This window comes from Sparassis crispa, assembly GCF_003851025.1.
Source record: "Sparassis crispa DNA, contig_000003F, whole genome shotgun sequence".
Classification (NCBI taxonomy): Eukaryota; Fungi; Basidiomycota; class Agaricomycetes; order Polyporales; family Sparassidaceae; genus Sparassis; species Sparassis crispa.
Window position 1 is genome coordinate 790,191 of NW_020939750.1, and position 25,484 is coordinate 815,674.

At 54.2% G+C, this 25,484-nt stretch overlaps 13 protein-coding genes across 13 annotated transcripts; 7 read left to right on the forward strand and 6 right to left on the reverse strand.

Annotated features, from left to right (window-relative positions):
* Nucleotides 1-87: 87 nt before the first annotated feature.
* SCP_0403040 (Linoleate 10R-lipoxygenase COP4) lies at nt 88-1,172 on the reverse strand (the record flags this gene model as incomplete). Its single annotated transcript, XM_027757042.1, has 3 exons — nt 88-441; nt 506-794; nt 853-1,172. The coding sequence occupies 3 exons, from the start codon at nt 1,170-1,172 to the stop codon at nt 88-90; spliced, it is 963 nt and encodes a 320-aa protein (XP_027612843.1).
* An 879-nt stretch (nt 1,173-2,051) lies between these two features.
* SCP_0403050 (HIT-like protein) lies at nt 2,052-2,941 on the forward strand (the record flags this gene model as incomplete). The annotated part of the gene is made up of 3 exons (XM_027757043.1): nt 2,052-2,404; nt 2,462-2,615; nt 2,684-2,941. The coding sequence occupies 3 exons, from the start codon at nt 2,052-2,054 to the stop codon at nt 2,939-2,941; spliced, it is 765 nt and encodes a 254-aa protein (XP_027612844.1).
* Nucleotides 2,942-3,212: 271 nt separating this feature from the next.
* SCP_0403060 (Uncharacterized protein) lies at nt 3,213-5,095 on the reverse strand (the record flags this gene model as incomplete). Its single annotated transcript, XM_027757044.1, has 10 exons — nt 3,213-3,307; nt 3,366-3,441; nt 3,504-3,606; nt 3,663-3,767; nt 3,830-4,024; nt 4,085-4,228; nt 4,283-4,657; nt 4,705-4,747; nt 4,802-4,869; nt 4,944-5,095. 10 exons carry the CDS (start codon nt 5,093-5,095, stop codon nt 3,213-3,215), a joined length of 1,356 nt encoding a protein of 451 aa, XP_027612845.1.
* Nucleotides 5,096-5,442: 347 nt separating this feature from the next.
* Nucleotides 5,443-6,033, reverse strand: SCP_0403070 (hypothetical protein; the record flags this gene model as incomplete). The annotated part of the gene is made up of 3 exons (XM_027757045.1): nt 5,443-5,611; nt 5,691-5,906; nt 5,969-6,033. The coding sequence occupies 3 exons, from the start codon at nt 6,031-6,033 to the stop codon at nt 5,443-5,445; spliced, it is 450 nt and encodes a 149-aa protein (XP_027612846.1).
* A 223-nt stretch (nt 6,034-6,256) lies between these two features.
* Nucleotides 6,257-8,237, forward strand: SCP_0403080 (hypothetical protein; the record flags this gene model as incomplete). The annotated part of the gene is made up of 3 exons (XM_027757046.1): nt 6,257-6,802; nt 6,858-7,171; nt 7,262-8,237. 3 exons carry the CDS (start codon nt 6,257-6,259, stop codon nt 8,235-8,237), a joined length of 1,836 nt encoding a protein of 611 aa, XP_027612847.1.
* A 579-nt stretch (nt 8,238-8,816) lies between these two features.
* Nucleotides 8,817-10,670, reverse strand: SCP_0403090 (hypothetical protein; the record flags this gene model as incomplete). The annotated part of the gene is made up of 10 exons (XM_027757047.1): nt 8,817-9,105; nt 9,161-9,304; nt 9,360-9,863; nt 9,918-9,926; nt 9,990-10,090; nt 10,149-10,175; nt 10,227-10,322; nt 10,373-10,390; nt 10,442-10,598; nt 10,654-10,670. The coding sequence occupies 10 exons, from the start codon at nt 10,668-10,670 to the stop codon at nt 8,817-8,819; spliced, it is 1,362 nt and encodes a 453-aa protein (XP_027612848.1).
* Nucleotides 10,671-11,062: 392 nt separating this feature from the next.
* Nucleotides 11,063-12,052, forward strand: SCP_0403100 (predicted protein; the record flags this gene model as incomplete). Its single annotated transcript, XM_027757048.1, has 3 exons — nt 11,063-11,217; nt 11,270-11,501; nt 11,576-12,052. The coding sequence occupies 3 exons, from the start codon at nt 11,063-11,065 to the stop codon at nt 12,050-12,052; spliced, it is 864 nt and encodes a 287-aa protein (XP_027612849.1).
* Nucleotides 12,053-12,201: 149 nt separating this feature from the next.
* On the forward strand, nt 12,202-12,773 carry SCP_0403110 (hypothetical protein; the record flags this gene model as incomplete). Its single annotated transcript, XM_027757049.1, has 2 exons — nt 12,202-12,459; nt 12,507-12,773. 2 exons carry the CDS (start codon nt 12,202-12,204, stop codon nt 12,771-12,773), a joined length of 525 nt encoding a protein of 174 aa, XP_027612850.1.
* Nucleotides 12,774-12,824: 51 nt separating this feature from the next.
* SCP_0403120 (hypothetical protein) lies at nt 12,825-17,530 on the reverse strand (the record flags this gene model as incomplete). Its single annotated transcript, XM_027757050.1, has 21 exons — nt 12,825-13,143; nt 13,198-13,265; nt 13,314-13,454; nt 13,514-13,677; nt 13,735-13,816; nt 13,875-14,050; nt 14,106-14,300; nt 14,351-14,442; nt 14,492-14,754; nt 14,807-15,023; nt 15,077-15,168; nt 15,227-15,336; nt 15,408-15,498; nt 15,552-15,618; nt 15,682-15,838; nt 15,889-15,991; nt 16,039-16,195; nt 16,267-16,679; nt 16,736-16,990; nt 17,046-17,143; nt 17,206-17,530. The coding sequence occupies 21 exons, from the start codon at nt 17,528-17,530 to the stop codon at nt 12,825-12,827; spliced, it is 3,585 nt and encodes a 1,194-aa protein (XP_027612851.1).
* Nucleotides 17,531-17,635: 105 nt separating this feature from the next.
* Nucleotides 17,636-19,071, forward strand: SCP_0403130 (predicted protein; the record flags this gene model as incomplete). The annotated part of the gene is made up of 4 exons (XM_027757051.1): nt 17,636-18,296; nt 18,347-18,819; nt 18,873-19,011; nt 19,064-19,071. The coding sequence occupies 4 exons, from the start codon at nt 17,636-17,638 to the stop codon at nt 19,069-19,071; spliced, it is 1,281 nt and encodes a 426-aa protein (XP_027612852.1).
* Nucleotides 19,072-19,208: 137 nt separating this feature from the next.
* On the reverse strand, nt 19,209-21,249 carry SCP_0403140 (hypothetical protein; the record flags this gene model as incomplete). The annotated part of the gene is made up of 9 exons (XM_027757052.1): nt 19,209-19,228; nt 19,280-19,402; nt 19,461-19,565; nt 19,631-19,811; nt 19,873-19,896; nt 19,948-20,031; nt 20,229-20,422; nt 20,477-20,617; nt 20,679-21,249. 9 exons carry the CDS (start codon nt 21,247-21,249, stop codon nt 19,209-19,211), a joined length of 1,443 nt encoding a protein of 480 aa, XP_027612853.1.
* Nucleotides 21,250-22,240: 991 nt separating this feature from the next.
* SCP_0403150 (hypothetical protein) lies at nt 22,241-23,072 on the forward strand (the record flags this gene model as incomplete). Its single annotated transcript, XM_027757053.1, has 3 exons — nt 22,241-22,345; nt 22,396-22,488; nt 22,542-23,072. 3 exons carry the CDS (start codon nt 22,241-22,243, stop codon nt 23,070-23,072), a joined length of 729 nt encoding a protein of 242 aa, XP_027612854.1.
* A 1,017-nt stretch (nt 23,073-24,089) lies between these two features.
* SCP_0403160 (Putative phosphoserine) lies at nt 24,090-25,428 on the forward strand (the record flags this gene model as incomplete). The annotated part of the gene is made up of 3 exons (XM_027757054.1): nt 24,090-25,204; nt 25,262-25,272; nt 25,328-25,428. 3 exons carry the CDS (start codon nt 24,090-24,092, stop codon nt 25,426-25,428), a joined length of 1,227 nt encoding a protein of 408 aa, XP_027612855.1.
* Between the last annotated feature and the right edge of the window lie 56 nt (nt 25,429-25,484).

Consider the following 25,484-nt stretch of genomic DNA (forward strand, 5'->3'; position numbering starts at 1 on the left):
TCGAGCTGTGGAAATGGCTATGACACTTCTAGTCCGTATGGCATAGATATCTGTCACTGATAGTACACTTCATCTGGACGGAGCAATTCAGAGGTGAGCCTTGAGCTGCGGGATGGTCAACGGAACGATCAGCGTCTCTGCCACTTCCTCATTTCGCTCCCCAAAATACCGCTTTGACAGAAAATCCCACTCGATGACCCCACTGATCCATGCCTCGAGCCCGGAGATATAGAGTAGCAGGTTTGCATTGTTCGCCTTCCCATATGAACGGCCCACGAGCTCCGCCTTGTCGGTCATGAAATGCGCCATGCTAGCTGTATACTCTGCTGCGAGGTAATCGGCTGCAGCCTGAAGCGGGAGCTGCTTTGCATTCATAATCACGGTGAGGATGTTCGCAGCAGAAAGTCCCTTGGCCTGCTCCATGTCATAGGAGTGCGCATCCTGAGGAACATACGGAGGAAAGAATTAGTCACGACAGCAGCTGAGACATCAGAGAAGAGCTGACATTTGTCCAGCTGACTACGTCAACTGCGGTGTCGCACATACGGACAAATACGGGGTCGCGCACGATCTCGTCTGGGAGCTCGAATCCAAAGCAATATTCGTATAGGTCCCATTGAGTTCTGCTCGAGCTGGTTGCGCGTCGAAAGCGCTTGTACTCTTCCAGACCGAGAACTTCGCCACGCTCGCGTAGCCCAGCCTCCCTCACAACCTCGTTGACATATTGTTCGCTATGTTCGAGAAAACGGCGGAATGCATTTGGTCCGAATCGCGCCCGAAGTCGTTCGCCTATGCTGTCATTTTGTATAAGCCTCTAGAGAGAAAGTAAAGACAAACGATACTACAACTCACTCGCATGTCATCTGAGAGATGACTGAGCCGTCGCAAGCTTCACCCGCAAGGCCACCCAGATACGACGCCGCTGTGTGCTGTGCCTCGTCGAAAGTTTGCTCATCAGTTATTTCGTCGAACACAAAAATGCAGTTCGTAAGGTCGCAGATGGTGCGCAGCTCCGGGTGCGCTGCGGTGGGATAAGCGTATGCAGCGAGGCGTTCAAGCCACATTGTCGACTCAACGCGCATGAGGTTATACAGCGGGTTCAGGAGTAGGGGCAATTTCGATATAGCCTGGAAGTCTGGAAGTCTGAATTGATTTCTATTCGGCGTGGCCATGGCGCTGGATGTGGGTAACTACTCAGTCTGCGGCTGACCCTTCAGAGGGGGGTTGGTGAGATTTATACTCATACCAAACTTTGCTTCCGGGTGGTCCCACATTTCACCCAGCACGGTGTGGTACGGAAGCTTCTTCAATCATATAGCATATGACCTGTGAATGTGGTAACTTCGGCCCTCGGTGACACTGACCTTGATGAAAGTGGTTTAAAATACCAGTCGAGACAGAGCGAGGAACTTCATATTTGTTATCGGATAGAACCTTCAATGGAAGGAAGTAACGAATGCCAAAGTACTGGTCCTGCGCGGTACTGTCGGGCCTGAGGCGTGCGTCTCGAGTATGTGGTAGATCTCAGCCACGACAAACCGGGTTCAGGTCAGCTTCGTGTTAGGTTATGAGCCCCGGAGCGAGTAATTCAGAAACCACTCCGAGAAGATGTAAAGAACAAGCTATCCCGCTGACCGCTGAACGACAAGGGATGTACACAAATTTGACACAAATCCTGAATTTGGAATTTTAGATACACAAGAAGCATGGCCCAGTATTTTTTGCAGAAAAACCTCTAGAAATGGTTAAAGTAAAGCACCCAGAAAAACTCTGGAAAAAGAATAAAGTATTTCTCCAGGAAAAACTGTGATTCTCAGCTGTTGATTGGACAATCACGGTATTTCTCACGAAAATTCATTATGCTTTCTTCAAAATTTTTTCTCGTGCTTTACTTTTCTCAGGGTTTTTCCCTAAGAAATACTTGGCTATGCGTCTTGTGATAATGCTGGTGAGTCGCGTCACACGTGACGCGTCGAGGCGCGTTGAAGCGCCCGTACACATAGCCTTAGCGCGTGTGCAAGGAAGCCTTTGTCCTTAGTCTAACTACCATCATGTCCTTCCCCAACCTAACTCTCTTCCGCCATTACGCAGAATCAGTTCCGTCCGCTATCCCAAAGACGGTGCTGAAGACACACACCGATAATTCGGTCACTGTCGCTGATGCTTACCCGAAATCCCTCTTTCACTTCATCGTCCTGCCGCGCGCCCTTCCGCCGCTGGACATCTCCAACCTCAAAGACCTGCGTACCCTGCTCAAGTGCGACCGCGAGCAGGCACTACAGGTGCTTAAGCGGCTCGACGCGGACGCGGAGGCCGTGCGGGCGATCATCGAGGCAGAGATGGTCAGTAAATATGGCTTCAAGTGGGAGATCTGGACCGGGTTCCATCCCCTGCCCTCGATGGAGTACGCACATTACGCCCCTGCAGCGACAGGTAATAATGACTAATGTTCTCGTCGCAGACACCTCCATCTGCACGTTCTTTCGGCGGACCTTTGTACTCCCGCCATGAAGATTAAGAAGCACTACAACTCCTTCCACCCCAAGCTCGGCTTCTTCCTCCATCTCGAGGAAGTGCTGTCGTGGTTTGAGGCTACGCCGTCTTTCTATGATATGGTGCGTCCCGGAACCATCCTCCTTTGTGTGAACACGAAGGGGGGCGCTCCCGTCTGACAATGTTCCAGAAACGCGCCTTGACCCCCAGACAGTACGAGGACAGGCTCAAAGAGGACTTGATGTGTTTCAAGTGCGATGACGTGTTTAAGACCATGCCGAAGCTTAAAGAACATCTCCAACAGGAGTGGGACCGCATGGCTAAGCGCGAGAAGGCTAAGTTGGCAAAGAAGCGTAAGCGGGAAGAGGAAGCTGCTGCCAAGGCCGGTGATGGCGACGACGGTAACGTCAAGGCCAAGAAGTGCGAGACGGAGTCGCCTGCCGAGTGAACTCGGGCTCAGTGCATATTTGTTGACTATCATCTCTTCATACAGGAATTGTCGTTTGCATCTGGAATTCATTTGTAACATACCCTTGTACATCTCATTCATGTATGATACCTGCCATCCATCTAGCTACTCACTGCTGATCTGGATATCATGTACAATGTCTCCGCATTTGTTTTGGTATAATACAAGATATGACTACCGTTCCCCGACAAGTACAGCTGCAATGATCAACGTTCGGAATGCATCTAGGATCTGCCACGTTTTCTTTACTTCAGAAAATCTGGACGGGAGCAGCCGCCTTCGGCTTTCGGTTGCTTTCGCTCGACTCGCGGATGGCCCAGGTGAGCTGATAGGTCCTGCACGCGTCTATTGCAGAAGCGACGAGTGAGAAGCAGGCAGTCAATGCGGATCAGTGCAGACGTACCCTCGAAAGTGCTCAGGATCTGCGCGGTCTCCGGATCCTCTTCAATGTCCTCGATGTTGTCAATCAACACAGAGATCTGGCACGCAGGATAACCATCAGCATGCGGTGAGACAACACAGGCACAACAACGTTGAATACCTCGGAGAAAAAGGGATCATCATCGGGGAACCTGTGCGATTCTTCGTAGTCACTGCCAGGCTTGCGGATAAAGAGGATGGGTTGCACGTATGGGTTAACGAGCCTATCACCACGATACGCGTCAACTTCAGTCTCATGAGACAAAGGAATGCTGCGCACTTCAGCTGGTACCCATCCGCGTAGACTTCAAGCTCGCAGCTGTAGTCGTGTCCCTGGAGCGCGACCAGGTGGATGAAGCTGCCCACTGCGCCGTTCTCATATTTCCTGTTCGTCAAGAATTCCTTGGAGTCAGCTCAGGAACTCAGTGTACTGGCGTGAAGGCGTACCAGGTCGCCGCCGTGACACGCGGGACGCGGTTCTCAGGTGGGATGGCGGTCTCGTCGACGGCAATCTTGGAGAGGTGCCCCGCGTTCTCGTCCCACTCGAGCGAGTGCGCGTTGACGGTACTCATATCGACTTCGCCGCCAAAGTAGCGGGAGAGGTCGCAGAAGTGGGTGCCCTGCTCGATGATCGGGCCCGCGCTGTGCGCATATAACGATCTTCAGACGGAGCGGCGTCTCCCGGGGAGTGGGGGTACGCACCTCCTGGACTTGTCCCACCAGTCGGGCTTGGCGATGGCTTCGTACGCACATGCGTAGCGCGCGACCGTGGCCATGACAGTGAGGTCATTGTCGTGGAGGATCTGCTTCATCATTTGAACGGCCTTCAAGTACCGCAGCATATAACTACCACACAGGCGTCAGCGACGCGCACAGAGTATTTCGAAGAAGCGGACGCACCCGGTGGAGCAAATGGTCTGGCTGTCGCTGATGTGCTTGGCAACCTTGAACGCCTCCTCGATCTCGCTGCTGGGCCCTGTCGCAGCCGGCTTCTCGATGAACATGGCGACGCCGGGGAAGTGGCGGAGGATCTGGAGCTCGATGTCGCGCCCGGGCTGCGTGGTGCCACGGAACATGGGCGGGGAGCCCACGATGACCGCACGCGGCGTGTCCTTGCGCGACATGTTCTTCACGAAGTCGTCGAGCGTCTTGAACACGCGCGTGTTCTCGTACGCGGAGCGCACGAACGTCTCGCACTTCTTCTGCAGCACCGCTGTCGCGCGATCGATGGCAGGGTCGATCAGCGCGACCACCTTGAGGCGCGGTCCGAGCTTGCTGTGGGCCGGTGAGCAAGTAGGAAGAATACAAGGATGAAGACTCACTGTTCGAAACGGAAGGAGTGGTTCCAGGGACCCTCATCGGAACCTGCGTAGACACGATCAGGTCGCCAGACTGATCGGAGACGCGCTGTATGCGCACCGAACATGATGTTTCCCGCGCCGACGAAGACGACATTGAAGTCGGAGACACCGCCGACATGGGAGACCCTGGAAGGTACGATCACCGTTTGGGGTCAGCATGCGCGCCCAGCGCAATTAGGTCATAGTTGGTGACACTGAACTTGTCCATAGGAATCAACCTGGACGGGTCGATGGACGGGCGTCGGGAAGACATGCCCGACTGACGTCTGGAGTGGGGCGAGTCGAGGATGGACTGCCGTCGCCCGACACCATAATTCGGGGAGTCGATGGCGGACGGTCTGCGGCTGGCCATGGTGGGAGATTGTTACAGTGGAAGAGGATTGGAAGGCGAGGTAGGAGCTATATAGCAAGCTACAGCGGGTGTGGACTCGATGGGATGATGTAGATAAGATGGGGGGTGATGGGAAGGATGCTCCCTGTCTCAGTCTGTCCGAGCGACGCCGCGAGTGGAGCCCACTGCGCCCCCCACGCCGTCTATAACGACGGTGCGTCTTGTTCGCTGACATGCATAATGTGTGTAGTACAACGTGAATAAGTGATGATCATGCTAAATACGGAGGGGCAGATGCAAAGGCTGGAGAATAATGCGAAGAACAATGTGCGTATGGTAGGGTATACAGGGTATCCACTCTTTCCGAGTTATGTTGCGCTTCCTTCTCCCGGTCGACCAACTTTCTGCCTGAGCTCCCGCTGCCGCCGCTCTGCAGCCTCGAGCCTCTCCGTCATCGCGCGCAGCTCCGCCTTGAGCTTCTCGTTTTCCTGCGTGAGCTTCAAGACATTGCTCGCGCGCTTCTGCACAATCTCCACTCTGTGGTCGACCAGCATCAATCACCCGTCACCAGCACTGCAGGAGCGGTCCGTGGCAACGCGAAGTGACAACGACTTACTCAGGGTTACTGGCGCGCGAGGACTCGGCCAGGATGGACTCGAATGTCATGGTCAGGTCAAGCTCGGACTGCGGCAAGTCAACGTCTACAAGGGGTGGGGATGATGGCGTGCGTGAGAGGGCGGGAGCAAGCGAGTCCTCGTCCTCATCCTCGCCTTCGCCCTCGCCCTCGCTCTCATCGGGTAGTTGGGCATCGTCTGGACGCGCAAGGTCCTCGCTAAGTGCAGACGTCGCGCCGAGTCAGATGAGAGACTTCGGGAGCGGCTGCAGGACACCAACCGGAAAGGAGCGTCGCGGACACCGTGCGACGGGTCCTGGTGGCGGGGGCCAGAGGCGATGGACATTGGAGATGGAGACAAGCAGTGGCAGTAGCTAGGGTGTAGCCGAGGCACAGTACTAGTACTAGCCCGTGGGTGGGGTTAGGGTCAGTTTGTCTCCGCGACGGTCACATGACTGGGCGCAAAGAACGGATTGAGATGACCAGGAGCGACTCTGGAATGTCGAATATCTGGGACGAGAGGGGTTCCTTCCATACTCGCATCTTCCGCCCCCTGCTCCCACCTTTCAATGCCCGATTTTGGCTCTCAGCTCGACGTGCATGAGTCCCAGCTCCCCTTCTCGATACAATATCCCCTACCACCGCCTCTGGGCGCGGTGTTTGACGAATATCATTTTCCTCCTGCTGCCCGGCAGCAACATTTCACTCCAGCCTTGCCTGTGTACCCATATCTATCACATTACGACCATGTACCTACCGTTGCGCATTATCCCCGCGCGACGGCTAACCCGGGCACGGCATATTACACGCACGAACACCGCGTCTGGTCTCAGGCCGTTGAGCCAGAGCACGACCCCCCTCAACGAGACGTCATCGTATACGATGTTTCTCACAGTATCTCCCACAATTCTCCAATGATGTCTCGTCCAATTTCCCAGCAGGAAATTCCAGAATCTGCTTTCCTCCCCCAGCAGCAGTACGAGGACGCCACGGATATTCCAGACTCGGTCTCAAATATCCAACGCTCCAACATGCTTCCGCCTTCCGCTCCTTCTACCGCCGAGACAGAACATAGCTCGGGTTCTGACATTGCCGCGTCCAAGTCTCGTGCAGATGTACGATCCGGTCCCTGCTAATGTGTAGCATGGCTTACGACCAAGACTTCCGTAGCGTCCGAAACACTCGCCCAACCAGTCCAAGAAGGACCCGAAGGGAGACCCCTACGCGCCCGCCTTCATTCAGGCCACAATCGGCGAAAAGAAATGGGAAATGTTCACCGCACGCCTCGCAGAGAAACGCATCGGGAGGCACCGAGGGAAATATAAAGCTACACCTACCAATTCGTCCTCACTGCAAGGGCAAGATCAGCACGTCGACAGCGCTGCCGACGTCGACACAAGCAGTGGCAAAGACCGATCCGCGTCCGTCATCGACTTTCTCGTGAAAGTAGAGGTGGTGAAAGCCGTGCTCCGCGCCTACGTCCCGTAAGTCGCTCACTCCGCGCCTTCCCCGCGATATTGTACTCACCACAACCTCCGCCGTCCCGCCGGGTACGCGCGTCTCGCTGTCCACAGGCACCCTTACAACCCGCTCAAGTCGCTCACGCACCCCTATGAGCGCGCGCCGTCCGGGCACGTGACCTTGACGCGATCGACTGTTCTGGCGCTGTGCGGCTGGTCAAACACGCAGTTCTCGTACTGGGCGCGTCGCGCGGAAGCCGTGTCCGTGCTCGCGCCACTCGACGTACGTCTGCGTGCCGTTGCGCGGGCGCTCCAACACCAGCTCTATGTGGTGGGCGTTAGCAGCGCGCCCGCGGCGCAGCAGGACCATCCCCTTACTGAAGGCGGGCGGGCGCACGACGGCGTAGCCGCGATGACAGAGGAGTGGGTCGACACGTGCGTCACAGGCAAGGGGCTCGACAACATCATCGACGAGGTGAAGAAGCGTTCCGGCGCGAGCCCGTTCCTCCGCGGGCGGCACTCGAGCTTGGACCCCTTCGGTACGATCAACGGCGAGACGGATGGGGGCACGAACTCCAACGACCAGCCTGCGGTGGGCATGATGTGCATGCCGATATTCCAGGCAGAGAAGTACGTGCACGAGGTGCCTGCGGAAACTGGCCGTGACCACGACCACGACGGCAACAGCGTGGAGATGAGTCAGACACAGAGTAAGAGGCGGTCGTGGGACGACTGCAGCACCAGTGCGGGCGCGAGCTCCAGCCCCGTCTCAGCGTCTGATATGTCGAACCTACAGTACCCCCAGACCCCAGCGATGGTGTCGCATCCCGAAGACGTCCCCCAGCTCTCGTTCCAGTTGTCCGACTCGCGGGGAGACAGCCTCCTGCCCCGCGTCCTCGACGGAGGCAGCCAGCACGCGTACGCGCAGCTGCGCATGCCCCTCATGTCCAACGCTCCGCGCCCGCGGTCATCGGGCTATCTCCTTCCCTTCCCGAAAGCTCTGAGCGACCTGTCGTACGCGGAGATGCACGCGCATATGCAACTGCCAGACCAGCTGGAACGTCCGCGGAAGAAGAGTAAGTCTCTGTGATAGCTGTGGTTCACCGTGGACTCGTCACGAGCCCCGGGGCGCTCGTTGCTACCGGACTGCAGATAGGGAGGATCTTCCCCAGTCAAGTGAGGCTCTGTATTGCACTTCTATCTCAGCGGACGCACTACGGACTGTAGCTTTTACGTGTAGCGATAGGATGTATTTGTGTGCTGATCATTGTAAGCTCCGCAAGTCGAACGTAACGTCTCCCATTGTACTATATTACTCACACACACGCATTTGTACCCATGCAGATCTGCACAGAACAGCTGCTGTATTCGATGTTTGACTATTAACATGATTTTGAACGGCGAGAGGGAGAGTACTGATGGCTACACGGGTCACGATCGTGGCTACTACGACAGCAAGAGAGCAAGCTTGAACTGAATCCGGAACCTGTCCGAGAGACGTGGGAGGAGAAACGATAAGTAGACATGCCGCAGACAGAAGGAAGCAGGAGGACACACTACGGGAGCACACGCGCATACAGTACTAAGTGAAGAATAACACTACAGACTACTGAGACGAAAAAAAAGTGACGAAGACAGATCGGGACCTGGACCAAGAACTCGGGGCGATCTACGTGAACTCCAAGATGGAGGTCTCCAAGATCCTGAACTGCGTCGCGTCCTTGCAGTTCTCGGTCCAGTTCACGACTTCGCGCCAGTTGCACACGTTGGCCTCCTTTTCGCCCGCACCGGCAAAAATACCGAGCTCATCGTCCGTGATACCGCGCCACATGAGGAAGAGTCGAGTGAAGATACAGGTCTCCATCACCACGGATATGTCGATTGCGTTTGCGATCTTGCTCGGGGTCAGGAAACGGTATGCAATGTTCTTGTGCGCGGCAAAATTCGCCAAGTTGTTACTGCAACACGATCGTTTCAGTACTATGACGGCGAAATAGACTGTTCAAAACGGACTTGACGAAGTTCGTGCGAGCGTGAACGGACAAACCCAGCTGGTCGAGGACACGCATTAAGTGAGGGACGAAGTCTTGGAAGGGCATGGCAAAACTATTGCGAGGCGCAATGAACTCCTGTGGATCAACCATCCCAGGTTCAGGGCTACGGTCCCCTTATCATCTAATAACACAGAAAGTAGGTGAAGAGCGAGACTCACATTGCTTCGTAGTACAGTGATGTTTGTACCATTCCCGACTCGAAGTGTTCCAAGCCCCCTCCGGGATGAACTTGCAAAAAGTATTTGACTCTGTTTTCACCGAGGTATTCCGCGGTCGGCCAAGTCATCCCAAGCTTCCAAAATTGCGAAAATGTGAGTGTAATATCGCAATACTGACGGTTGGGTGCGAGGATGCTCAGATTGCATTTGGCCGTGGCAGGCTTGGCAACAGCGGCCAGCTTGTTAAACACACGGGAGTCGACAATGAGGTCTTGCGAAACGTCCTGGGCGTTGGCAATTCGTGCACCGCTGAAATCCATCTTGTGCGTGTCGCCATCGTGAACAATGTCCAGCTTGCCCCAGAACGAACCGTCGACGGTTGTTCCGTCCTCCATCCGCGACATGTCCAAGTCATCCGAACTGACCACGGTATCAAGCGATACATTCTGGCCCTGAGCCAGCTCAAGGTTGAACGTGGCAGGCATCTCCAGTACGGGCGGAGGACTGCGACGACGTCGGATGAGTAGTCAGTTGATAACAAATAAAGAGAGAACACACGGAGGTGGTCTAGATCAGAAGATTGACTTGTAAGCCTGCGTCACGGAAACTTCAGATCAGGGAAGGACTCACGGTGGTTCGTCTTCCGGGGGTGGAGGTGCGTCACCGACAATCTCTACCCTGAGACCTTGCACATCCATAATGGCAATCTGGTAGGAATCATCCCCGGTCAGCTATGAGGAGAAATTGTGCTATTAGTCGGGAAATGCGCAGACACAGCAAAAATCTCACATAGACATAGTCGCCGGTCATGAGACGCTACATATCTTTTAGTCCTCATATGGACAAAGAGAGCGTGAGGAAGCTTACTGCTGCCTGGAAAGAAAGATAATCCACTGGAACGCGTAGATGGTAAACGGCATCTGGCGGGGGCTTGATCCACTCCCTCACGACAGCGTCCAACTCCTGTTCGCGCAGTCAGACACTCTGCCACGGTCATTCAGTACTGCACGTACCAGGAAAGAGCTGGGGAGCTGCGGGTGTGGCGTCAGACAATAGAAATGTTAATGGTGCTCAAAACATACTATCCGAATCGTCTCCATGCCCGCGAAGGAGATGGTAAGTAAACGCTGCCGTGTCAGTGCCATAGGAGGAGCTTTGACTTCCACGTCCTTGTTGGATTTGGGCGTCTTGAACGTTCTCCCCCAAAATCCTTGGGAGGGAAGACTAGCATTGGAGTTCCTGGAGATGGGCAGTAATGAGCCTGGCAAACAGGTGGTAGACACGGAGTACGCACGCTGGAGAGAGAAGCATGATCTATGAAGGGGAAACGAAGTGAGTGATACGGATGAGCTGAAGGAAGAGAGTCCTGAAAAGGACGAGGGTAGAAAGGAACACGAGGCGAAGACCACGAGGCAGACCAAAGATCTGAGTGGTACTCACCGGAGTGACTCGAGCTGATATGTCAGGATATCAACGATGGTGATGCTGATACCGTAGACTCCACTGAGCCCTGGACCCTGCTCAACGCCGAGAACGACGATGGGCAGGACAATGCCCGAGAGTCCATGGCATGCCCTGCCATGGTACTATACTATAGCCGCTCAAGTATGCCATATCGCCTAGGCGCGCAGTCACGTGCCGACGCTCCGCGCCGTTTTCTTGCATGCGGCGCGAGTCCGAGTCCGAGTCCGCGCCTGCACATCATGTTGCGCACCGCTCTTCGCTCTCAACTTCGCTTCCGACCATCTGCCAGTGCATATGCACGGAACTTCGTCTCAACTGCGCTGTTGACCAAGACCTGGGAAACCGAGACCGCAAATGATTTGAGGCAGGAGGCGAAGAAGCGGGGCCTGTCGGCGTGAGTATCTCCTCAGTCCTCCCTCGAAAACACGTCCTGAAATAGGTCATAGCAAGGGAAACAAAGCGACTCTCATCACCCGATTGCAGCATGACGACGAGCAGAAGGCAATTGCCCCTGCCCCTTCTAGTCCTTCTCCTCAGCAGCAGCAGGTCCGTCACGCGTCGACTACAGAAGTACCCGGCATTCCTCCGACGGGGCCACCACCAGTGCACCCGAAGGAGTTCATGAACATTCATATTCCCGATGTCTCTCAACCAGAGCCTCTACCGGAGACACCGATCGTATGTTTCAATCCACGCTTTCTCCAAGGCATGTGAATTGCTCATCGTTGGACCGTTCTTTCTTTCTCGCCTAGCCCTTGTTGCCGGATCTCTGGGATTCCTCTCGTATCAGAGCCGAGTCTGAGCGTGCTGCACCCGCCGAACCCTCTCAACCCAAGGTTATTGCTGTCGCCGGAGCAGTCACGCATCCTGGCGGAGGTCCGTCACACAACCTATACACCGAAGACGTGATCGCAGAACCCGCACCGACAAATATGTCCACTGGATTCTGGAGTGACGTTGCGCACGATCTGAATATTCCTACATCCTTCAATTTGTCTCCCCCGCATGCAGGCTACGACGTGCACGAAACAACCTCCACGTCGGGCGCGCAAGAGCGGAGTCACTCACGCACCCTGGACAAGGACGAGGTGAGGGGTATCTGGCTCTTACTTGGTTTGCTAGCAGGATCCTGGCTTGCCGGAGGCTGGTTCCAGCTGCCTTCGGCCTTCGTGGAGAAAGCAGAGGAAGTAGCCGAGCAGGCGGAGGGAAAGGCTGCCGGTAAACACTGAGATACATCACTGTCATCGCTTGGCCGTTGACGACGTTTACGTTCGTTACATACTCGACGTGTATACACATGGTCTTCTCAGAACAGATCATATGCGCGCTTCGCACAGCGCTCATCATGTGATACGTTATGGCTTTACCTGCAACGACCATGCTCAGGCTGAGAGCAAAGGCCTCTCTCCGTATTCCTACTCACCAGCTCCATGTCTCTGCGCTTCGTCATAACCTGGTCGGTCCACCGGATCCTGTTTCTCATTTACGACCCATCATCTACGAGGATGCACCCAGTACGCCGCTCACAGGCGTACATCCGTATTCGTTGAAGGAATTTGCGGGTGACACCGGGGAGTACCAATGGAAGATGCAGCGGCAGGAGCTGGATGCATATAACAACGCTTTCTGGACAGATGTGAGCTCAAGCTTCGTAAAAGGAACACCCTACTGAACGCGTGCCAGAGTAACATCCGCTTCGAAGCGGCGAAGAGTGCCGTGCTCGAGAGTCTGCCCGAGACTGCCCCTACCGAGGATCGAGAATTTGCGCTGTCAGAGTTCTACAAACGCTGGCTCATGCAAGAGCAGTCACGCCAGAAAGAGTACAACTCACAATGGCGGAAGCGGAATTGGACCAGTATCGTGCTCGGTGCCCGAGTGCGCTACGAGAAGTTCAAGTCTCTAATATCGAGGCCCTTCACATCGCGTTCGGATGACAGTCAGAACGAATAATGGGTGATATGCCTATGTATATTCTGTTCGCTGGACCCTGCGTCTCATACCTCATTCGCCCAGCTCCTCCGCAACGAGCGTTCGCATGCCGTCGGACATACCGTCCAACTCCAACCTGATCAAGCAGTCGCTTTCCCATCTGTAGTCTCTCTCAACACCCTCCACCTCGTCAGGCGACATGCCAGGCCAGCGGAGACTGATTTCAGTTCGATCTGGAATTTCCACAACTTCGAGGGGCAGCAGTATGTACCCGTGAGGTGGATGTCGTTTCCGCAGAGTCGATCGAAGAGCCACGTATAGTGCAGTGTTCCTGAGTCGTTGGTTCAGTTCGGCATCTGTTACGTTTGAGGTTTGTCGAATCGCATCCCAGCTTTAAAGAAAGGAGTTAGTTGACGGTGTTTCCAAGTATCTTTGACTGACGCACTCGTCGTGAATATAGATCCTCCGCCAGACACTCTTGAACGCTGCAAACCTCCGAGCCTCGGGCATGCCCTGCACCCTGTTTTTAGGATGCACAAGCCACAGTGACATGCAACTGACCTTGGCGCGAGACAGCAACTGAAGTGCTGTAGCATAATCTTCTACACTATATAAGTTATCCTTCAAGCTCAGCAAATCTGCAATATCTTCTGGCGACAACGCTTTCCCCTGGAGTAGTTGTCGAACAAATTGCTTGAAGACCTGTGGAATTTTTGTCAGACCACCGAGCGTCGTCACGTGTGTCGCAAGGATGGACCCACATTCTGCAGTGATCTGCGCTCGTCAAGTTGTGACGCCTTCACGTTCGTGATTGTCTCCACTTGCATCTCGAGTGATTGCCTATTGCGGACGGTTGCAAGGGCCGACTTGAGATCATCAACCAGTGTTTCGTGTACATCGACGAAATCAAGTCCGACATGGAATGCTAGAAGAGCTCGACTAAGTGAGCATACAGAAACGACCATATGCCAGAAATTCTCACCATCTAAGAGGCTCTGATCAACAGGCGTAGCATCGGCTTGGGATTGAGCTAGATGCGACAGCTTCCCGATACTGAGCATGAGCTATGAATATAACAGTGACTGTCAATTATTTGTTCGCCCAAGACAGTCATCTACGCACATGTTTTGACATCAAGTCGCTAGAGTGTCCTGCTTCAGAAAGAAGAGACTCGGAAGCAGCATCATATCTTCCTTTGCCAATATCATGAATCCAGGAGATGCCAGGGTATTTGTGTTCCTCGAAGAAAGTGTCCAAGTATTCGTCATGGTCCTGTGCGAACATAGTTCTGAGCTCCCCTGTATAAAGTCGATTTACGAAAAATTCAAATAATTGATTTCACAGAATACTCACCATGTTCAATGTACCACTGGTACAGCTCATTTGTGAAGTCCTCCTTGAACTTGCCTATATATGACTGTATCCGGGCAACATTGGGGTTGTCCTGAGGAGGATATACTGTCTCTTTGTGGCATAAAGATGCCAGACTGCGGAAGTCACGATAGTCTTCGGCCAGTCTGAAGGCGTGGTCCGCGAAGCCATTTCTCCCTGCGGCGATATAAGCATGAGATCACTATGAGGAAAGAAGCATGCCTCACGGAGGGTCTCCAGAACTTCAGGGCGTAGCTGTCGGAACGTGCTATCGAGATTTGTCAACTCTCGCGCTGAGCCACCTTCCACTGCAAGAGGACTGAAACTCTTTGTGAGCGAAGGGACCGTGACCAAACAGTAACACAGACCTCTCAAGCCACTCCAATCTTTCTTGGATAGACGCGAACAGCGATGTCGCCAGTTGAGGGAGTTGCCCTCTCGGTCCACTCTTAGCTTGGGCTGCTGCTGAGTCTGGGGAAGGAGACTCAACCAGCCTTGCGGTGGTGTCGAACAGTTCGGATATGATATCGATCAAGGCCGGCTTGCTCGACCAGAGGTCGATCAGTGGACGCTCAACGCCATACACTCCCATGTTGAACTCTCGGTAGTTAATGGCGGACTGCAGCACCGTCTGCAACGTTCAGAGGTCAATGGAGGTGAATGACAATAGGGCAAGACAATACCAATATAATCCGATTAGCTTGTTCCAACTCCACCGCTAGCGAACGGCCCCCCTGGGCAGCATTCCGCACGATTTGGAGTAGATGAGGGAAGACACTCCCGATATCTTCGACCTTCAGCCTGAAAAATGCTCTCACACAGTCCTCGTGGTGACTTTCTCCTACCGCATTCATATACCGGTAGATTGCTTCGGACAGAACGTTGTTCCTACGAGCTACCCTGTAGTTCCATCAGTCAGGTACCAGAGATAGCAGGTCAGATTCGGCTCATACCCAAGAAATTCGCTGTGTTGTAGCCAGAGCTGATCAGCCGCATACAGTTTCTCAGCATCGGTCGCAAGGCGTTGCCGACTATGTTGAGACATCTGCATCATACGGAGCAAGTTAAGAGGGGAGAGCAGCAGCAAGAACCATCTCAGTCACCTTTGGTAAGGCTACATTATCGTTAATAAATTTAATGAGCCAACTGAGCCGCTCTTTCCGGCCTGCTATCTGGGCCTGCAAATCGTGGTTCGGCCGGACTACGTCGGAATCTGCAAATCAAACAAATACAGAAGTCCAGTATTGAGAACACTGGAGCATTGTAAGAGAGAAATTGCCTGACCAGACTGGATGATTGCCTGGCTGAGTTGCTCAGCGCCTGACATGAGGGCCTCTTCGTCGATCTCAGGAGGGAAACTGAATTCCAAGGGGTTCTGACAATTATGTGAATGGGTTGGCACTGTGTCACAGTGGCTAATTAACAAACCTCTGGATAAGAACCGTACAGGATGGCCTGTGTCATAGTCCACTTGATCAGATTAGCGCGGCCAGTTCTGCAGGTTAAGGGAACAAGGATATAAGAAGCAGTTCTCACGTAAGGAGAACGATCGACGTACTCCGCATCGAACCTGGCAACCTGGTCCATATCTATGTACGCCTTCATCGTCGTCCCGGCCGTCAGTATCAACAGCTCGGTGTTGCCTTCCACAACGCCGACGCCCAATGTTCTGTCTCGCTTAGACTTGAGTGCAAGACGGTCCATGTAGTCGTTGTCTGTAGAGACGATTAATTCTGGGACGTCAGTATGTTCAGATCCTACGCACCTCTCGCACAGATAGTGACAGCATCTCCAAATTGGATAGCAACCAATTGACCGCCCAGCATAAGTTGCAATCGAGGATGCATTGGGGCACCAGAGCGGGCGGTCTACACAGAGATAAGTAAATATCCGAGTATGATGGAGGAGAACTAACACTTTGATAAGGCACTGCCTGCGCTTTCTCTACTTGGAAGGACTTTCCACCGTACCGGACATGGATAATTGCGTATATACGACGAGGGTGAGTGAGGGTCTCCATCTCGTCGTCCTCTTGCGCAGCGTAAGACACAAGGATTACAAGGTTACTCGGGCTAAGTGCGCATCGGAAAAACTTCAGTCAATACAGCTCAACTCTAGCACGTATGTAACTCTCACAACTAACCTCTCAAGTTTCAGATCCAACAGTTCGAGATCGAGGTCCATGTCGGGTTGAGACGCAGATACGAAAGCTTCACGGATAGCCGTGCGAATGGCATCTCCCAGGTCATCGTCCAGTAGGAGTTCTTCCCAGCCTTCAATATGCATCCTCCATTTCTGAACCCGTGTTTCAATGACTGCCCATACGTCTCGGGCTGACTCTGTTTTGTTGCTGATTCCCAGTGCGATGGAGTTGATATTGCCTGCATCGGGGAATATGCTGGGTGGTGTCAAAAAGTTGGGCCAGAGACGGGAGAAGGAGAGGGCAGACTGCTGGCGACTGAAGACACGATTCGTAAGGTGGTACTTCCCACCAGTCTTCGTGAGCATGAGAAGATATAGTCGACCTGCGGATGTAGAGATAATATATGTCTGCGGCTGTCAAACATGATTGTGAGTGGCTTTGTAGATAGGTGAAGGACCGCATCGCATACGTCTGACCGCGTCAACGTGGTAACGCACTCGTCCTCTTGGAGATCAAGCGCGGACCATGAGTAAGTCTCTCCTCCGGTGAGTCCCATGCCTATGCTGTCCCAGAATCGGACCCCGCCAAAATACGAAACGAGAATAAGACCAGGCTCTCTCGACGCGCCATATGGCACAAGGGCATGGAATACAGTGGTCATGGGAGGGGAGTAATCATCCCGAGGACACACGAAGATATAGCACGTCGGCGTTCCACTGAGGGCCTGCTTAGTTGAGTCAGCTAAAGTACAGTCAAGACAAATCCACCATGATATTCACTTGGGCATATTTCCAGACGAAACATGTCTCTACTGACGCGACGAGGGCAAAGCCAGTCTCCGTATCGATGTCGCCAGAATATGCGTTCCGGTAGAAGTCTCGTAATTCGAACCATCGATGTCAATGTCAGTATCCTAGACGGCATATTGTCATTCCGCACCTGTGTTTTTCAATACATGCTTAACCTCCACGGGCAGACTGGCGTAAAAGGTGGCGGTCAACTCTTCCGACTTCGCGAACAAAGTCTCTGCTTTGAGAGGTCGCTCATATGTATCTAAAGTGTCGTCCACGTCCATTCCAGAGGTGAGAGAGCCGTCAACCGAAGACTGTCTTTCCTGTCGGGCTGGTGTGGCGAAACGCGATGCGGGCTTGCTCCCGCCCGTCCGCGTGCGTCTGACAGGTTGTCTGGGTGGAGACAGCGCATGAGAGATTGAAGTTCGCTGTGCGGCGGGGCGCGGAGCAGGGGATGGAGAAAACGTCGCCATGTGAAGGTTGAAGCAGAGACTGTAAAGCGCGTACTACGCGACGCGTCTTCGAGACTGACGGGAGCAAACACATGTAAATTTACCTCACCACCATCCTTCATCATCATGCTCGGCGTCGAAGGCTACGGCAGCGACAGCGACAGCGATGCAGAAGCTCGGCCTACGCCTTCCACATCCAATTCTACATCGCAACCTACTCCTCATCCGAAGCAGAAATCTGCATTCAGTCTTCCGCCTCCGAAATCCTCGACAAGTGCTGCTTCTACCTCCAAATCATCCGGTGGACCCTCTCTACCGCCTCCCAAGACAAAACGTATAAAGAAAATAACTATTGGACTTCCCGAGCTTCCACCGGAGGATGATGACGATGTAGCTGACGAACGTCCCGTAGCTAAAAAACCGCGGCTGGAGTCCGGTGCACGATCCTCGGCGCTGTTGTCCATGCTGCCTGCTCCCAAGAACAAAGCCCCCGTTCTTGCTGCTCCACAGAGAGTGCTAGGTGGCGGTCGTGGACCTGGGTTGGTGTTCAATGCTGCGCCAAGTCGACCATCACGGAAAGCGACAGTGGAGGATGCAGCGGACGAAGAACATGAGGTACAGGATGACACAACCAAGGCAGCAGTGGAAGTCGAGACAGAGAAGAAATCTCCACCTTTCCTTCCACCGTCGCTATTGAAGGGCAAGGCTAACGTCTCCGTCGAGGAGAAGAACGAGCTACCGAAGAGTGTGCGCACGCCAGCACCGGCAGTGGATTTCTTCTCGTTAGGTGCGTCGCAATCGTTTCTTCTTCGGTGTTCATGTACTTAAGTCGTGCAGGCTCCTCTACATCCCCTCCATCGCCCTCGCTCTCCACCAAGCGCAACGTGCCAAAACCTACACTAGCACCCTCTGCAGCGCCCTCGTCGTTAGCAGTCTCGTCATTCCCTCTACCGCTACTGCCAGGTATCTCCTCCGCCCCGAACGTGGACGACTTCGTACCGCCGAAGCCAACCCCGCAAGATCCATATCCGGGCTACTATCTCCTACCGAGCGGCGCGTGGGCAGCGTACGACGCTGAGTACTACCGCAAGTTCTACGACAAGTGGAAGCGGGAGTATGACGCGCACGTACGGGCGATGGAGAAAGGCACTGCCAAGGGCTTCGAGGCGCTCGAATCCGAGGGTGCGCAGGAGGTTAATGCGCAGCGCGAGATGGAGAAGGCGAAACGAGAGATACAGGAACTGGAGGAGCGCAAGGCGCTCACGAAGGGCGACGTGGATGCGGCTGGGGCGCCGAAGATGAATATCAAGGTGCGTTTACGCGGACATCCGTTGGTGGATGTGTGGCTGATTCATGTGGGCAGGGGGCAGCGCTTGGTGGAAGAGCGCGTACACGGCACCAGCTGTCTACATTACTCACAGAGGCATACCAGAACCGAGAGGCGTTGGAAGAGAGGATTGCGCAGGGCAGGCGGAACAGGAAGGAAGCGGGCAACAAATACGGTGAGTCTGCCCCTTTAGAGTTCTAAGAATCGCAGTTCATCTTCGTTTGTAGGATTCTGATTTCGTTGACCACAACTTCTTGTTTTGTATTTATATACTCATACACTCATGACCCAGGAATGCATACGAAGATTAGACCGAGGGTATATGTTACACTGTACATGCACTATATGAGCGTGTGATGGTACATCGATGGTCTACTGCGAGGACGAGAACTCTAACGCGAACACGTCAGCGAACGATCATCAAGTAATACGAGGGTACGAACTCGTGACAGACTTGGTGCCCTCCGAGATGGCGTGCTTGGCCAACTCGCCGGGAAGGACGAGACGCACGCTCGTTTGGATCTCCCTTGACGAGATAGTCGACTTCTTAGAGTACGTCGCGAGCTCTGGCAGAGAAGTCGAGTCATCAGCGCGGATCAGTACCAATGTGGCCAGCACACTCACTTGCCGCCTCAGTGGCGATGCGCTCGAAGATATCGTTGACGAACGAGTTCAAGATGGCCATGCCTTTGTTCGAGATACCCGTATCCGGGTGCACTTGTTTGAGGACTGCGGGGCGCCATACAACATATTCTCAGCGCCAGTCAGCCAAAGGAGACAAAAGAAGCACAAACCCTTGTAGATATACGTGCTGTAGGTCTCCTTGCGGGCCTTGCGGCGCTTCTTCTTTTCGCCGCCGTCCTCGCCTCTGGACTTAGACTTGCTCGCCGTCTTGCGAGCGGACTTGGCTGTCTCGCTTTTGGCGGGGGCCTTAGAAGCGGTAGAGACGGGAGCCTTGGAGGCGGTAGAGACGGGCTATGAGGCGCGTTAGTTCATGTTCAACTGTGAGGCGGCAAGTGGGCATGTTGAGGCATACCTTGGGGGCCATTGCTGCTGTTGTCTACGCATTGCATTGAGTATAATACATGCGTGATCGACATAAAGCACATACCTGTGGGGGTGAGAAGGCTGAGAGGAGGAGGAGGTTGTGGTAAGAGGAGAAGAGGAACACGGCTGAAAGTGGCTCGCGTCGGCGCTTTAAACACGGTTAACACATCACGTGCAGACGCGTCCCGCGCCACCGACGCGTGGTGTGTACAACGCGCTTTTGCACGTGCCCATGCATGCCTCCGCCACCTTCAGCAAAGCGTTCATCTACCGTACCTAGTGATTGTGCGGTACAGACGGGTATGTACAGGACCATTACAAAGCAATTTTTCCCGTCATCCCCACCACTTTAGTTTCCGCATCCTCTGCCCAGACCTGGATTGTGTCAGTTTGCCGTGCGCCGCAAAGCCGTATGGCGCGGTTGACCGGGATTGGATTCACAGCTCTGTAGTCGAACAGTTTGAAGGCCGCATCCTGGTTATGGAAGGCAGCGGACTCAAGTAACATCAAGGCAGTCAATGGTCCATGCACCAATCTCTCTAGGGTGGCCGGTCAGTTGCAGCAGGTTCGGGACCGCGACCAGGATTACTCACCGCGATAACCTTCCGATTTCTGTGCGTACTCTTTATCCAAGTGAATATAGTGGCCGTTGAACGTCAAGGCGGAGAAGCGGAACAAGGTAGTTGGACTGGGCGTGAATTCGAACGCAAAGTCCGGGCGTGGAAGATCCTTCACTGTTCAACGAGGCACCGCATTCACACCACAAGACACAGGCGGAGCATTCTGGCCACGAACCTTCACGAACCCTCCGTTTGTTCCCCGGGGCCACAAGGTACACGTGCGACCGCTCCTCTTCAACACAGATGTCTTCGCTCCCTTCGCGCTTATACTCGATCTTCTGTCTCACGAATACTAAGGGTGAGTCCTTCTCAAACCCTTTCTTGTCGATCTGTGAAATTGTTGAGACGGCATTGGCTTTCTCGCCGATACGGAGCGGACGCTTCCATTCCATTCTGCCCCCCGCCCACATCCGCCGTGTCCAAGGCTCTGGCGGGCAGAAGTCGGCATCTGACCCGTCAGCGCGCAAAGAGCGCTCGGGGTTTCGCGGATGGAAGAAGACCAGATGGTGACCATACCCTAGCGGCGCACCTTCTACCGGCATGTCGGGCGGACGGGCAGTGCCATCGCGCGTTGGTAGGGTAATGTAGAGATTGGACAGGTGCTCTGTGCGCAGCGTGTCAGAGATGGTGAGTGACTTCTCCGTGTTGATCCACCGGTCGAGCGCCGCGACGTTCAGCCCCGCCTGCGACGAATAAGAGCGGCGGGCAGGTGATGAGAGAAGGGTCCGTAGGACGGATGTCATCATGAAACCGGATTAGCGGACGGCTACCACGAAAGTGCTCTTACGCCAACAGAATTGAGTGCCGTCAGACCCGTTCGCTGATCGGGAGAATGTACGGCGAGTCAGGGCCAGGTGAGCAACAAGACAAACTGGGATATACTGACTGTGTCAGAGAGTGTGCAGGATGGTAGTGACGTGCGTTGCACAACTCGCGGCATTTTCGGACGAACGAATGTGTACGCGTGGGAATGACACCAGGCGAAATATTGTAGGCCATCTCAACACCGTCCGCAGTCGCGTACAGGTTGGCGATAGAACTACCTCCATTCTTGACATCAGCATTCTGAACTTATACGGTTGCATGTCGCGATCGAGACAGAGATTATTGGACGCGAAGCCTGCCACGAGCGACGGCTGGGCGAAGACAATTAAGTTTCGGACAATGGGGTGAGTCGGGATCTGCCAAACAATTGTGGAATGCGTTGACACGGTCCAGCACCATGAGACTTTATCATGATACGACCAGTTACGTGTGTATTGTCCAGGTGCGGAGTCAGTGGGCGGCACAAATGTCACGCTATGTGACGCGACGTGATGCGACGCGTTACTCGACGCGAAACCTTTTCGAGGAGATTTACAGGGGAGAAAAAATCTGGAGATGGCGACGAGACGAAGGGGGAAAGAAGATGAAAGGAAGATGAAATTTTAACAGGTAAGGAACAACGAGAGCGACCGAGACGGCGAGGGGCGGGAGGCAGAAAGGGCATTCTGGAGCCGCGGGAGGGGGTGGACGGATTTGGGTGGCTCTCGCCAAGCTCTCGCCGCGTCGGTGTCGTCGCCTCTTTTCTCCTCTTTTCCATTGTTCTTTAACCACGCTCTCCGCCACAATATGCCCCATTCTTTGCTTTGAATCCTCTCTCATAAAGTCCTTCCAACAATCGCTTTCTTTGTATCATTATTGTCCCCAACACCGTACCCGTCGACCAGCATCGCAAGGCCCACCAGCAATAGCTCAATGCCTGCCATCCACTCCCCCCAACCGCGCCGCGTCCCCTTCCTCTCCCATGCGTCCCTTCCAACGTGCCCCCCGTTGTCCCCCATATTCCCCCCGGACGAACCTGTGAGTTTTCCCTTGGTTTTCCTCAATGGCCGCTCATCGTGCCTCATCAGCAAATAATGGCTCCGCAGCAGAACGCACCATTGAGTCCCCCGCCCCTCATGCCCCCCATCGATCTCGTCGATTCCAGCACGCGTAAATCTTATGTGAGTTCAGTGCCCGCTGTTCCTCTCTTCCCAGCCGCTGATCCCTGCTGTAGCTATCAAAGTCGTCACCTTGTAGCACTACCAAGAGCGCTTCGAAGAGGCGCAGAGGCATGACATATCCCCTTTCATGCTCCTCCCGCCGACACTGTACCAACAAGGATTGCTTCATTAAACGCTTCGGCGGCCCCGCTTTATTTGACAGCCTGTCCTGGATCTCGGCTCTAGAATCCGCGCCCGAGCTCGTATCCGTATGGGACACTGCAGATCTTTCTGTTCTCGTTATGGACAATGTCCTGGACGCTAAACCTCCTCGTTCCGGTCCAATCCGCAACAGAAAGTCGCCAGTGCGGTCTAATCCCTTACCGAGCGGCATCCACTCTCCCGAACGCCAGCCCTCGTCTCCGAAACTCGATGAATTAAGACTACACACGCTATTCCCATTCAGTTACGCTTCTGCGGATCCGCGGACACCTCCCCCTCCGGAACCGTTCATACCGTCACAGATCCGATTCCGCGGCCTGTACCCCGTTTTGCCAGCAGACCGTGACGAGTCTCAGAGGTCATTCCAGCCGGACTCAGAGTAGCCGCTCCATCCATTATCCAAACTCCGATTTGCTCAATCCTCGCTTTGCCATCGCTGCATCAACCAACCCTCTACGATTATAACGATATTAACATCGCTCGCATCAATACTTGCACATCGCCCGACTCCATCAGCTCTTTATTACCGGCCCCGACGCGCCGTTTGTCAACTCTGTTACACGTCTCGACGACCACCGTCAACATCAACGACTCTATCGCACTGCCACTCCCCGTTCCCAGTCTGTTCCACATCTGCACGTTCTGCACGAAGCTCGTACGCTCTCATCTTAATCACGGACACGCAGATATATCGCTTCCTCATAATCCTTTGGCTCTTGTTTTTTTTCGCGTCGATTTACGCGCAGCCATGCATATTTATGTGCTGCTTTTGCCTTCGTCTTGTGCGGCAGCGCTTGTGTTATTGCCCCCACTTTTGCTTCACTTACTCCCTTGCCTTGAATCACCGCTGATATCTACCCACGTCCCATCTCCACTGCTGATATCGCCGATTTTTGGCTTTGCTTTGCTTTTGCGAAATTTCCGCTTCTTTGAGTTCTACATGTTATCGTTCGATCTGCCTGCTGTCTGCCTTTTGTTGTCGTCGTACGCTCAGCCGCTTTCTGTTGTACCCGTCAACCCCAAATAATTTGCGGTATATGATAGTGCACATTTTACTTAGACTCGCCTCGCTATTGACTGCTCCTCTGACGTACGCATGTATGCACGAACTGTTGTCTGAAATGTTACGAATGAAATAACGTTGTTCACCTCGACGAGATATGGATGTCGGTGGTTTGAGATCATTCTTCGCGCCTTTCATTCACTGCAGTATTCCACCATAATATTTTTCGAATGCTGCTGCATCCTGTAACTCGTCCCCACCAATAGACACGGTATCGAGGCTCTAGAGCGGTCAACGCCGTAGCGGCTATAAACCCCACCACCCTGGCCGGCCCCGAGTCAGAATCACCGTTCGTATCCTCCCCCTTGTCTGTTCCAAAGGCTTTTCGAAAAACAACATGGCTACGGACCACTCTCGAGTCATCAATTTTGGTGCGGGACCGTCTGCGCTGCCCGTTTCGGTGTTGGAGGAAGCAGCGAAGGGCCTCCTTAATTTCCAGGGCACAGGCATCGGCATCGCCGAGATTTCCCACCGCTCAAAGGAGTTCCAGGCTTTCCTCACCAACCTCGAGTCGCTCATCCGCACGCAGCTCAATGTGCCCTCGACGCACCGGATCCTCTTCACACAGGGCGGCGGGACGGGCCAGTTTTCTGCCGTCGTGTTGAACCTCCTCGCGCGCTACCGGCTGCTGCACCCCGAGCGCACTGTGGAGGACACCGTGATGGACTACGTCGTGACGGGCTCCTGGAGCAGGAGAGCCGCGGAGGAGGCGCGGCGCCTCGGCGGCGGGCGCGTTAACGTCGTCGTCGACGCGCGCACGCATTCCGACGACGGCAAGTCGTTCGACCGCATCCCGCCGCACGAGGCGTTCCACTTCTCCCCGGACCCTGCGCTTGTATACTACTGCGAGAACGAGACGGTTGACGGCACCGAGTTCTCGCACGACCTCGCGTCCCCCAGCGCGTTCCCATACCACCTGCTGCACCAGGATACTCTGGTCCCCCTCGTCGCGGACTATTCCTCCTCGTTCATGTGCCGCCCAATCCCCCGCCTTGCGGACCACGCCGTTATTTATGCGGGCGCACAGAAGAACATCGGCCCCGCCGGGCTCACGATTCTCATCGTCCGGCAGGATTGTATCGTCGATGTCGACGCTGCGGCGCTGCTGGGTGCTTCGCCCGTTCCCTTGACAATGGCATACAAGACACTTGCAGACTCCGGCAGCCTGTATAACACGCCGTCCGTGCTCCCGATATACATCGCAGGTCTTGTACTTCAGGCGATGCAGAAGAATGGTGGACTGCGGCACTATGAGGACATGAATAGGCGGAAAATGCAGAAGGTATATGCGGCACTGGAGGAGGGCGAGAAGGCGGGCGTGCTACGCAGGAAGGTGAAGGAGGGCTCGGGGAGTTGGATGAACGTTGTTTTCGAAGTCGTGGGCGCTGATGCGGAGAAGAAGTTCTTGGAGGGCGCGGAGCAACGAGGAATGAAGGGACTCAAAGGACACCGGTTAGCGCCTCCATTTCTTGTTATGCACATCGGTTGAACACTTCATTTTTCTCATAGATCGGTCGGAGGTGCGCAACCTGTCTCGCGGCGCTTCTTGAAATGCTACTGATACATTCTTGTCAGGAATACGGGTGTCACTGTACAACGCCATCACAGAAGAGGAAGTGGATCAAGTGGTCGACCACATGAAACAATTTGTCTCTCAACAGACAGAATCACTTTGAGGTATTAGTTGGCTGCGTTTGAAGCCCGTTTGTATTGTACTTGTGTAGCGCTAAGT